Here is a 13,484-nt window from a genome sequence, read left to right on the forward strand (position 1 = left end):
CATGACAGGTCTACTGTATACTGACTACTGACACCATGTAAGTTATTGTCCGAACCTTTGCTGGGAAGGAAATGTAGAGACCGGACGTCTTGGAACTTTAATTGACCACACCTGTTATATCAAATAAAGATCATATTTATTGCACCAATAGATTAAATATTGTGTGCATGCTAAAAGATTCATGTTTAAATAGAGCAGGGTCATAGAATGACAAACAATCTTTTAGTAGCGTGTATAGGCGGTTACACATGGTATGTAGTATTCAAAGGCACATCTGCTAGTCATGCTCGTTCACAAGAACTATTTTGCATATTGCATTGTCATGCAGGACTGTTTGCGGAACACACTGCAAGAGTTAAAATGTTTTATATTTTCACGTATGTCATTGGCAAAGTTCTGTTCATGGTTAAATTGTTTTTGGAGAAATAATGGGTTTACAAAAGCAACATTACTCACTCAGTGGATTTGCAATTTATTTATCATCAAAGGTGTTTCTTGTCTTCTCAAGTTTATTATTTGTTTTAGATCTGCATACGAAAAGGTGAATTAGTGTTTGACAAAGAAGTGCTTGGTGCAGATGTAACCTGACACCAGTACTCACTCACACTGCAAAGCTCAATAAACATATCTGATCTGATCATATCCAATTTTTTTGTCTCACCTGTTTTCACTTTAAACATATTTGACGGTGTTTATAGATTTTTTTTCAGATCGTGCCTTCCCGCAAACTGTTTTTTAGCTACTTACTATAAACCGCCCTGTAATAATTAACTTTAATTTATTGCTGCTTGTAATTTTTATTCATGCAGAAAAGACTATCGTTGTTATGAAGTGTGGAAATAGGAGAAGGTAGACAGGGGTGTGGATCCAAGTGCGGCTTTATTTGAGTTAACATAAAAGAAACAAAACACAGGAACAAATCAAAATCCACGATGGGAAAAAAGGCAAACCAAATACTGAAGAATACGGAGGGCGGAGAACAACAGGGTGAACAACAGGGTAACCTTGGACGGACAGACAGACGGATAACAGGGTAACCACGAGCGGGTAGACAGACTGGCAGGGAACACGAACAGAGAGAGTCAGGATCAGACATACGCGGAGACATGTAACGTCAACGATCGACAGGGGAAGGAGAAAACAGCGGGGTTTAAATGGACAGACACGGTGATAACAAAATGACGAACAGGTGCGGACAATAAAGCTGTGACAGCGCCGGGAAAGACGGGAAGTGAAGTTTACACACGGACAGTGAGACTCAGGGCGGACAACAGGGAAAACGTGACATAGAACGGGATCAGTGCTGGGTGAAACAGAAAACACGGTGCGGATGACACGAGACCGTGACAATCATAAAAATAAACAAATAATTCCACCTTCCTACTAGGAAAAGTGCAATGGCACACCAAATGATGATAGACTTCCAACTTGGAAATTCCTACAAAATATTGCATTACACTTTTGACAAGATGCAGAGGCCTGTCATCACACAAATATTCCAAAACCAGAAAGATGCACAATCTTGGTACTACACCTTGACTTTTATTAAAAAAATATCCCTCTGTGAAGCAAATGTTCTGCATTACACGATGATAACACTTGTTTAACAAAACATTTGCAAAGATACTTGTTCTAATCATGCTACATTGTACTCTTTCTATAAGTACCTGTAATGCAAATGCGAGCATCACAGCATCATTTATAATATGGTTGATCTGACATGTCTCTAATAACAGTCTAACACCTGCTAGGCTAACAGGATTGTTCCAGTTTTCTTATAATATTTTGACCATCGTGCAATGAAATGCCATTATGATCAAAGATCAAATAGAAATATCCCACATCCTATTTTCATGTAACACAACATAGTGATTAGACTTTCATTCTGATAACAGTTACATCATGGCAACCAAAACAATTCTTGCATTCATCTCCAAAACATCACATTCTGTGGCAATACCAGTTCATTATCATGACATACAGGGAACTTTGTACAACAGAACTTGTCTATCGTTAACCAGTTGTTAATTTTTTTTTATAGGTCCTAAGTGGCTTGAACTCTGATAATTGATGCTTGCAGCTATATTTTAGTTTTCTTTTGTCTTGAATTTCTCATGTCTTATTCTTTTTATTAAAGAGACTCGTTCAAGCTGGTTCTAATGCATTTTAATGTTGTTTTAATGGTGCTTTTTGATATGGTTTACTCAAACACATGGAAACTGCACCATGCAGTTTGCACTGCCACACACCGTTTATGTTTGAAAAGTGCTAATTTGAATAAGCTTGAAAAGTGTCAGTGAGATGGCATCAGAGATTTCTCACCCATAGTGTCTGCCAAGACACTGAGCCAGCAAATCAAGGTGGCATTTTTGCAGGTTTTCATTACGCAGCATTGTAGTTACTACAATGTTCTTTTCCTGGCTGCATATGTGATTACTTCATTCTTGGCTGCAAAGAAAATATTGTATTGCAGCATATTAGCATTAGCCCATTTCTTCTCTGTAGCAGTAAGCTGCAGGCCCAAGGCAAATTACTATGTGACTACAAGAGACAACAGTTCTCATCGGCAAGCTCCTGTGGGATTCCTAATTTCTCAAAGGGTGACCCAGCTCCATCCTGCTTCTCCTTCACCTTACTTCTCCTCCTGCCTTTCCCTTTTTTCTCCAGTTCTACATACCCCATGTTCATTTGAATGTTGAGACTAGGGCTGTTCCGATTATGAAATTTGGCTGACAATTAATTGTCAAACAGATAACTGCTAATATGATGATTAATTGTCTGTTTTAAGGCTATGATGATTAATTTGTCTCTTGAAGGGCTTTCGTGATTGTCATATAATTTTAATATTTCTGAATGTATGCTTTTTCTGCATGTGTACCTCATACACCTTAAGAAGTCATTTTGACGCATTTAACTTGAAACATAAAAACCAAATATTAAAATATGGATATGTGATTTCCTTCTAAGGCTTTAAAAACGTATGAATGACATGAAAAATTATGTTTTAAATATCAAAATATGTCTAGAATTTTTTTAAGTTATATATTTTACATTATATATTTTTATATAGAAAATTGTAATATGTATATTATCATATTTATATAATATCTTATACAATAGTAAATTATTTCTGTCCTAATTTCACTTTCACACTTAATGTCACTGAGTGTCAATAAGACAGCGTATATGAATCAGGAACATTTGCCATTACACGGACGCTTAAAGTGAAACCGGAGTGCTTTTGCAATCACTTTCACAGTTTATACTTGTTAGTTTATATTTTCACGGGAGTTTTGCACGAGCCTCTGATGACAACATGCGCATCAGAGCGCTCTTCCAGACAGGTTGCTGGTCCGCGGAGCAGCTCAGTGGCACTCTGACTTGGAGTTCAATGGCATTTATACACTATTTTAGCTTAAAATTCCCTTATTTGGGCATTCAAATATGATTGGAATTAGAATGCCAAATAATTATGGTTTTCTCAAATAACAGTGGTTTGATCAAATAACCATGATCAGATGGTTATTTAATAATCACGACCGGCCTAGTTGAGACTGTTGCTTCAGCCAACCTCTTTCTTCAGAGCCACATCCTTTTAACCCTTATGATGGGTGCGTCATCTACACCAATATGTAGGTCAAATTTATTCAGGACCCTAGAAATGTTTTGCACAAATAAGAAGCAATTTACCTCCAATTCCCTTTGCTCATAGTAGAGCAATTAATTTTCATGAAGGAATTACTGGGAGTCCTGCATATATTTAGTGTTCTTTGAAATCCTCCAGTGCAGTCAAATAAGTTGACTGCAATGCAGTAGTACCAGCAAACTGCATTAATATTAATGCCTTCCCATTTCCACCACCATTGCAGGCAACCTGTCAATCTGCACTGCCTTTGGAATAGCTCGCCACTCACATAGCTAATGCTTTGCTGGCATTTATCCATCACATTGTTGCCGACACAAGGGGGCACCAATGCCAGTCCATTTTCTATGCACCACTCTGGCAATGCAGACTATCATCAATTTTTGCCTTGTCCCAGGGTGCATCAATTCTAATCTTGACACACCCAAAAGAGGTTCTTGGATGTCGGTGGTTATATGAAAACCAAGATGTGGTGTTTTTTCTATCTATACAAAGATTTCTTTATCTTTTTTTTCACAGCAAAATTTGTTGCAATAACTATGTATTTGACATTTCCATTTTGCATATTTAGAATTGATTTTTGGTATTGACACGATTTAAGTTATTCAGGGTGTTTGCAATTGCAGGTGTTTGTGTGCTTCTAACAAATATGCTCAAATAAGCAGCAGGACATAGTACTCAAGGGCCATGTCTACACATTTCAAACCTTGAAGACTATGAGCAATGTAGGTGTAGAGATGTAACCACGATGTGTGAGTGTGCATGGCGTTTGCACTTCAGTACAGCTGTTTTGCTGGACAGCACTCGAAGTGTGTAAAGAGCTCCTGATAACCCTTTCTTGTATTCTCTCTCTCCACATACTACCTAAGAAACTAGAAACTGGCTTTAGGTTTAACAGAAGCCACCCTGCAGCAAAAAGCAACACTCCAGAGACTGTCACAAAATCACCTCATCTCTGAAATTACATTCATTTTATTTTTTTTACTCTTCCACGTTGATTTCTGCTTCCGCGGCTTCCTGAAGGACATCCTTAACACTCAAGTACATTTGAAAACACTAATCCTGCATTTATTCTTGAGTGCTGTGAACAGCCAGGTGAGCACTGCATAAAGTAGTCTTTTAGAGTTTTACTTGATAATTCATAAAAGGAGAAGATTGCTGTGAGCTACCAATTTTGTTGCAGATGTCAAATTTGACATCAAAATGGATGTTTTGATAATATGTATGGAGTAGTTGCTTTCTGAAAGCCCTGTTTTGTCCCACTACATAATTTCTTTCCACTGCAGTTGGGGCAAATTTAAATCTATTTCACACATATAATTCCCTGTATTATATAACTATACCTTGTATTTTACTAGAGATTTGAACCCACAACCAATCATAAAATTTTAAATGAAATGTTTTTGAAGTTGAAAATTATTTTGAGAATTCACACGATTCTGTTTTCATGCACGTCATATCTCACACTATTTCCAAATTTTGCCTTTATTCCAGACAGTCTGTGATATTAATATATTTTCTTTGCCAATTCTTTAATTTCTGTTTTGCATATTTGTTTGTTTAGTGCATTTTAACTGGGCAGTCAACAATCCTTTTGCAAATACTGCATTGATTTCAAATCAGCTCCCTACTTTCACTTCTTTTTACACATGCTGTGTTCCTAAGTGCAGATCTGATGTCACGTTCCATGTTTTTCACTGTGGATCTGAGCTGCTGGTAGAAAACTGTTTGTCAGTTTGTAGTTTGCTCTCAGTTCTTATTCTATTTCCTCTCTGATGTCTACATTTCAGCCTCACAATATCAACAGAAGCCTGCTTGATTACTAAATTTATTTTCATTTTTTTATTTGCCTTTTCTGTTTCAAATACTACATTTAGTATTCTTTGTTCTGCAGTGCAATGCGTGTGCTGTTGTCCAAACTGCCACGGCCATGGATAGTGGACGAGAAGAAGGATGACGGTTACACTGCGCTTCACCTGGCTGCCCTCAACAACCATGTGGAGGTGGCTGAGCTCCTAGTCCATCAGGTAAGCAGTTCTATCACACACACACACACACACAATTTATGCACACTGTATTATAAGTCGACTCTGTTCTTAAGAACTAGTACTCCAGCATGTTTATTCAGTCTCTTTGAAGTGTGAAATCATCAGACACCTGTGCAGGTAATAAAAAGCTTTAGTTCTGGTGGATAATAGTGCAGTTATGGTCATTTAAGGTTCAGGAAAGCTGAAAAGGTGCACTTGTTGTAACTCAGCTCTCATTTTACTATATTAATCACATTTATAATTAATCTAAAGGTAGAAAGAGCCCAGAGAAAGGAGAAATTTCACTTCTTAAAGGGTTAGTTCACCCAAAAATGAAAATCCTCTCATGATTTATTTACCTTTAAGCCATCCCAGATGTGTATGACTTTTCTTCTTCAGCAGAATAAAAGTGAAGATTTTTGTAAGCACATTTCAGCTCTGTCTGACCATACAATGCAAGTAAACAAGTGCCATCATGCTGCTGGCTATTTGACGGTCTAAAAAGCATATTTAGACAGCATTACATTTATCCACACATCTCCAGTCAATCAATTCATGTCTTCTGAACCGAGTTAATATGTTTGTGTAAAAAAGTTAATCGATCATTAAAACTTTAACTAAAAAACTGATTTGGACTGCGCTACATGGGCAACTTAAATGGCACGCCTCAAATGAAGCGCATGGCAGAATTTACTTTAATCACTTTACGGATTTCTTTGAATTTTTTTTGCCTTCACCATGAAGGATACAAATCAATGCTCCTTACATTTTGGCCAGAACAAGGTATTTTACCTTTTGGAAAAGCACACCATTGATGCCTTAAATGGATGCCTGTCTAGGTTGTCAACTTACTAGGTTTTGGAACAGAGCTAAAGACACAAAACCTAAAGTGTATCACCTTGAGCTATTGTCTAGTGTAGTTTAATAGAAATTATACGTTTTTGTATGACAAAAGGTGATGTAAAGCATTGAAACGCAGAGCCTTGCCTTCACATGCCACTGTACAGCAGGACACTGTGACTCAATGTTATGTTGTGGTATAGTAAGAACGTTATTGCAACATTCCAGCAGCATTGTGAGAATGCTGCTCTGGCTCAGTTCAGCCCTTTGTCAACTACCTGCCATGGAGAGAGAGAGAGAGAGAGAGACTAAGAAAGGGTTCACACCAGTGACTTCAGTCTCAGCCTACGAACCACAGTAGAGCTGCACTGCAGCAGAGCAGAGAAGCTATGTTGCTGTGGGGTTTCAGTCAGGGAATATCTGAATACAAACACTATTACGCCCCAGCAGCTTACATTTTTTAACACAACATATGGGACTAGAAGGCATGCTCATAGGTAGCCATTTAGCCAGTAGTTGAAGAACGAGATGGATAGTTACATATATTACTCTCATTGAAAGTCAGTGAATGAATAATTTGATTTGTGGTATGTAAATAAACAAATATCCACTATCTACTGTCTTGAAGAAAGAAATGCACAGGGACCAAAACAATTGATTTGATTAATGGTTACTCAAGTGCACTAAACTTTAACTATAGTGTAATGCAGAAATAAAACCATATATATATGGTTATATTTCTACATTACACTATAGTTAAAGTTTAGTGCACTTATTTTACTTCAGTTGATCAAGATTTGTTCTTTCTTTGTGTTGCTCTCTCAATAGGGAAATGCCAATTTGGATATACAGAACGTTAACCAGCAAACGGCATTGCACCTTGCCGTTGAGCGTCAGCACACCCAGATAGTGCGAGTAAGTAACTCTGTCTTCCTTAAGAATGTCTACCCCTATCAACCACTAATCTGGCTTCCTACTCAACAAAAGCACATTAATTAACAATGTTGCTAAGTGCCTCAGCTTTACATTTAAATGCAGGGTGTTCTGCTGCAGAATTATCCCCTCCAATTGAATTCATTTGGTCCTGAGAAATCTGGTCCATGCTAGTAGAGGTATGAAGAGCGGGAGTAGAATTGGGTAATCAACAGAGGTTAAAGCGCCATCTTGTGGGCATACGAGAGCAGTTTAACTATCCTTATTTCAGCTAAATTGGATGCATTCTTTGCTGCTGCCGTTTTAAATAAAACATCTATAATTGTATGATGTTGTGAAATACATTCTTAAGTAATAGCCAAACAAGCATGGCATTGACCAAAGGTCCTGTCCTCGTTTCAGATTGTTTGTTAACATGAAAGGGGAATACATTTTGAAACATCTTTGCCATCTGGCACGTAACCTAACACATTTTTTATTCATAGTCAGTAGTTCAGTCATAAAATTTTATATGACGACATTCATAAAACATATATAATTAAATTTGTCACCTGTGCTCCAGATGTCATTGTAAACTTGTGCATCTGCATCAGTGAACAAGATTAAGTGCAGATACTGCCACCACGGAGCAGATTGGTTAAAATCAGTCCTCTGTATTCATGTACAGCTGTTGGTGCGAGCCGAGGCCAAGTTGGACGTGCAAGACAAAGACGGAGACACGCCACTTCACGAGGCCCTGCGTCACCACACACTTTCTCAGCTGCGCCAACTTCAGGACATGCAGGACGTCAGCAAAGTGGAACCCTGGGAGCCCTCTAAAAACACAGTATGTACAGAGTGCCACATAAGCAGTACAAATATTGTCATTGCTTTCTATAAACTGGATACACTATTTCAGTGCAGAATAATGAACTGATTGGGGTGGGGGGTTGATATTCTGATGCATCAAGATTCGCTAATCAATCCAGCACAATTAATTATAATTTTTAAATAATTATGAATCATTCACTTTGTTCTATAAAAATACTTACACAGGACAAAACATCGTAGATGCCCGTAAGTGCCATGCAGTGCAACACTGCATACATTGCAAGGAGAGCGCATTTTAAACCATCTGACTGATAGATCTTTTATTTCTTTTGCCAAGCATTTGTCTTCATCTTTTTTTAATCTGAAGTTTTAACAGAAACAGTTTTTTTTTATTATTAACACACGTTAGAAGTTAGCCCACTGTATTCTGAATTCTTCATACTTTAGTGACTGTGTTTAGTCAGTTTAGGATATTGCATAGTGTTTTTTACAGAAATGGTGTATTCACAATACAAGTAAAGCAACTTAAGTTATGCATATTATAACTAGGGCGTAACTTAGTTCAAGTGCACCTGTTGATTTACTTCACCATCTACACAGATGTAAGTTGTAAAATTACACATTGAGACCCCTTAATTTTTTCACATTATTGTTATGTTGCAGCCTTATGCTAAAATGCTTTAAATTGTTATGTTTTCCACATCAACCTACACTCCATACCCCATAATGAAAAAGCAAAAAACAGATTTTTGATAACTTTGCAAATTTATTAAAAAGAAAAAACTGAAATATCACATTGACTTAAGTATTCAGACCCTTTGATATGACACTTGAAATTTAGCTCAGGTGATCCCATTTCTCTGGATCATCTTTGAGATGTTTCTACACTTTGATTGGAGTCCACTGGTGGCAAATTCAACTGATTTGGACATGATTTGGAAAGGCGCACACCTGTCTATATAAGGTCTCACAGCTGAAAATGCATATCAGAGCAAAAAACAAGCCATGATGTTAAAGGAACTGCCTGCAGAGCTCTTCCTAGAGCTGTCCGCTGTCCGCTCAGAAGAACAAACCTCACTGCAACACTCTGGGCTTTATGGCAGAGTGGCCAGACAGAAGCCTCTCCTCAGTGCAAGACACATGAAAGCCCACTTGGAATTAGCAAAAAAGCACCTAATGGAATCGTTTTTATTTTTAATACATTTGCAAAGATTTCAAACAAACTTCTTTCACGTTGTCATTATGGGGTATTGTTTGTAGAATATTGAGGAAAATAATTAATTTAATCAGTTTTGGAATAAGGCTGTAACATAACAAAATGTGGAAAAAGTGAAGCGCTGTGAATACTTTCCGGATGCACTGTGTATAGTAGCCTTTAGATTTCAAAACATTCTCAGCTGTTTGACTGTGAGGTGCTGACTTAAATACATGACAAACTGTGTCCTGTATTGATTTAATATTAAACCGAATTCTGTTCCCTTTAGTACTGAGCAATTCCATTCTATAGCCTATGTGACCGTTTATATTTTCCAGAACAGACAAAAGAAAAGCTGTCTGATTCAGTGCTTGTCGAGCACTTCTCATAGAATGTGCATTTGAAGAATTTCTCTGTGTCAGTGGAATGAAAATAGTTTGCAAGAATGCTGTGTTAATTGTGAGCACTGCAAATAATATCAGACCATCTCGGGAGGTACTCCGATTTGAATTTAAGGTGCACTCGGTAACTTTTATCTTTGTGTCATCTTGGACTGACATCTAGTGGCTTGGATGCAGCATCATTTAAAATCAATAGTTTCAGATGCCATTGTAGAAATGTAGTATTCACTGTCAGCCATGATTACTTTAATCAATGAGTGAAAGTGTAAAATAACAGGGCAGTTACTGAGATTAAATGAGTAGTATTCGGCTGGTCACATGATTCTATCATGGCAACCCCCATGTGCGGACCATCTCCATGAAGATTAAAACAGCTTTTATAAGGTTACTGATATCACTGGAGTCTTCATTTTAATGTGAGTGCTCATGATTTCCTACATGTTTTGCAAAATTTCAATTAACGTCTTTAGAATTTAAAGTTGAGGAAATGAAAGAACCTTTAAGGTTAAATCCAGTGGTTAACATTTTACTGTACTGTACATGTATAGCAGTGATATATCACTATATTTTCCTCTTTGTAACAATACTTCAATATATAATGATGAAATTATTATACATAGTTATCTTTAAATATTAAAAAATTATATATATATTCAGATCATTAAAATGAATTACATTCTTGTGGCAGAAGAGTTAATCATTGATAAGACAATACAAAAAGTGTCTTTAGAATACAATGTATTGTTTACTACCATATTATTGATCATAAGTCAATCATTGGCACACAGTTCACAGAATATCCATTACACAAGTGAATTTGTCAATCAGTTGAAGATTTATTATGAGGGCTTGTTTAAGGACCCGTCAATGTACATCTGCGTCAGACCTGCTTGTGTAGCGTCTCTGGTGCGTTACGTCATAAACATAAAATGTTTATGTCACTGTGTCAAGTTAAATATTGTTTAATACTCAAATCTTTAAACACATCTTGAGAACACTTAGTTTGCATTTGCACTCCTTCAAGTGTTTTGAACGCAATGCATGTTTGTGTTTTTCTGCCTACTGAAGTGTTTTCTTCACTGTGTAAACTGCGTGTTGCTTGTACAGCTGAAATTTCGATTACTGCCCTCTGCAGTAAACAGGTGGAACTACAAACTTGCATTTCTCAGGAATCTTCCTTATTACGGTCCGGGGGCATTGCTATTAATTGCGTACATTTTTTTATCGCATTATTTTTTGTAAAATTAATTGCACTGAATTAACACATTAAATCAACAGCCATAATATATATATATATATATATATTAGTTATAGTTTAGTTAATAGTTTATCTGTTTTACTGATAAACAATGTTAAGGCCATGTTGAATGTGTGCCACTTCTTGTTTAAGTAAGAGTCAGTGATACATTATTTATTTTGAGATCGTGTGGGTTTGTTTTGGTATGGGATACAGTATTCATTTTATTTGTTCAGGTCTTGAAAAAGGCCTTAACAAGTCTTCAATTTGATTTTTAAAAACTCTGCAGCAACCCTGAAAATAATTATCAGAATAATTAAAATGCATTACATTATTGTGGTAGACAAGTAAATCTATGATAAGACAAAAAGTGACTTATTTCCATATTATTTAACATAATCCTATCATTGGCCTACAGTCCACAGCAATCCATTTTGCAATTGAATTATTTAATCTGTCAGAAGGCATATTTTTTAAGGGCTTTTCTAAGGATGCATCAATGTACATATGGGTCATAGAAATGCTTTTAGAGGCCTATGGTTGCATCGTGCCATACACACAGCTTTTTTCAGTCACAGAGTCAAGTTAAACGTGGTTAAAAAAAGTAGAAAAACACATCTCGAGATCCCTGCATTCGGAATTCGCTCCAAGTTGTGTTTGAAAGCAAGAATGTGATGTTGCTGTTATCAAGATCGTGGTGTGTTCTACATATGCTTACTGCCCCCTCCTGAAAACAGGTAGGTACTTCAAGCTTGAATTGCTCTGATGGTAGAAATATTCCTCATCACACTCTGGGAACACGATTAATTGCATTCATTTGTTTAACACGTTATTGTTATATATAATTAATTGCACCGAATTAACACGTTAAATCGACAGCCCTAGTAGAAACATTTGAAAACGCTGCAAAATAGTTTTGGAAATTCATGAAGAATTCCTGGAAAAGTCATGTAAACGTACTAATCAAGATGTGCACGAATTAATCAAATGTTTAAATAAGGTAATAAACCCATTTTAAAGTGGCTCATTTTGACATTGTTCAGCGTGTTCAACTCGCACAGCTCAAGCGGGGAAATCCACAATATACTGGATTATTGTATTACATGAATCCATATCTAATATCTGTTTCTATAAACCGAAGATTCTCTAGATGTTTCTTTTATCGTCCCCATGCACCTTTTTGTCCCAAATTGATTATTCTTCTAATCGAAGAAAAAAAAAAAAGCTTTGTCAATAAACTTTTTCGTCAGTGATTTCGTTGACTAGATTAACACTGATGCTAAGGAGGCAATAATATGAGAATTTCTGCAATACAATGTTTCAAATTGCTCAGAAAAGTGTATTGGGAGGTGAGAGACAGTTGTGAAAGAATTATTTATTTATTTTTATTCAATGAAGAACTTTTAAGAGCCTTTCCCTTGCTGTCACATGAGATAACTGGCTCTATGAGCCACAGTTCCACTGCAATCCAACACCCTGTGCACTACACGATCCCTCAGGTGAAACATTCTTCCCTGATTATCCCTTTGCCTTCCATTTGAGCGTGTATTTAAGGAAAATATGGGTTGAGAGAGAATGAAGACAGCATGGCAGACAGCAGATGAATGAGACATCTACTACAGTATATGCCCCCCTCCGTAATTAATTTGCACAAGGATTTCGATTGAATTACCCAGCCTATTGGCTTCATCAGAGCAGATTTAAAATTCAGTGAATACCATGTTCTCTGGTAGATGCTCCCAAGTGTGACAAAGTAATCTCTCCAAACAGAGAACAAATAGGGAAGCTAGCCTCGAGTCATGAAGTGATCTGTGTGCTACCAATCACCCACTGTTGAGAGATTGGTGTTTTCTGGTGTGTTTTTACTGGGGTCCCACAACTGTCTATATGCGGTCCTTTTCCATTTATACCAGATTACTTGGTATGGTTTACTTGTTATGTGTCATAAATAGCTGTTAATGACATTGATATACATCCCAATCCCAACCTCTGTATGCACCAATGCAAAAATTAAAGGTCTCTCTATGCATCTCAGGCACAACAACCTGGATGACTACTCATGACCTCAAAATCAACCTTGGCCTCCCTTTAAGAGGCCAAGTCATTATGGGCAATCCACTCGCCTTTTGGATTGCAATAACTTACTCTTGTCCAGGCTTCTTCTGCTACGCGTCCACAAAATACTGCTATTTGACTTGCACTATTTGCACTTTCTGTTTTCACTTTTGGGAAGAAAGCACCTCTCAAGAGTTTGAACATGAATGCTAATTACATTTGAGGTATGAATGGCTCATTTCCTGAACTTTAGCATCAACATTGGTATGTTTATTTTATTATTATTAATAATAATAATAAAATCATCTTAATTATGTGGTGAAGGATTTTTTGGTAGGCTCTG

At 36.9% G+C, this 13,484-nt stretch overlaps 1 protein-coding gene across 6 annotated transcripts in view; it reads left to right on the forward strand.

Moving 5' to 3' along the window:
• LOC127644593 (E3 ubiquitin-protein ligase mib1) overlaps positions 1-13,484 on the forward strand; it is an 86,672-nt gene that overhangs the window by 59,066 nt on the left and 14,122 nt on the right. For all 6 annotated transcript variants that reach the window (XM_052127840.1, XM_052127841.1, XM_052127842.1 and 3 more), the window contains exons 13-15: positions 5,538-5,670; positions 7,339-7,425; positions 8,111-8,269. In XM_052127840.1, the coding sequence (XP_051983800.1) occupies positions 5,538-5,670; positions 7,339-7,425; positions 8,111-8,269 (379 nt within the window). The remainder of the gene's footprint in view (positions 1-5,537; positions 5,671-7,338; positions 7,426-8,110; positions 8,270-13,484) is intronic.

The sequence above is a fragment of the Xyrauchen texanus genome, chromosome 6, assembly GCF_025860055.1.
Source record: "Xyrauchen texanus isolate HMW12.3.18 chromosome 6, RBS_HiC_50CHRs, whole genome shotgun sequence".
Taxonomy (NCBI): domain Eukaryota; kingdom Metazoa; phylum Chordata; class Actinopteri; order Cypriniformes; family Catostomidae; genus Xyrauchen; species Xyrauchen texanus.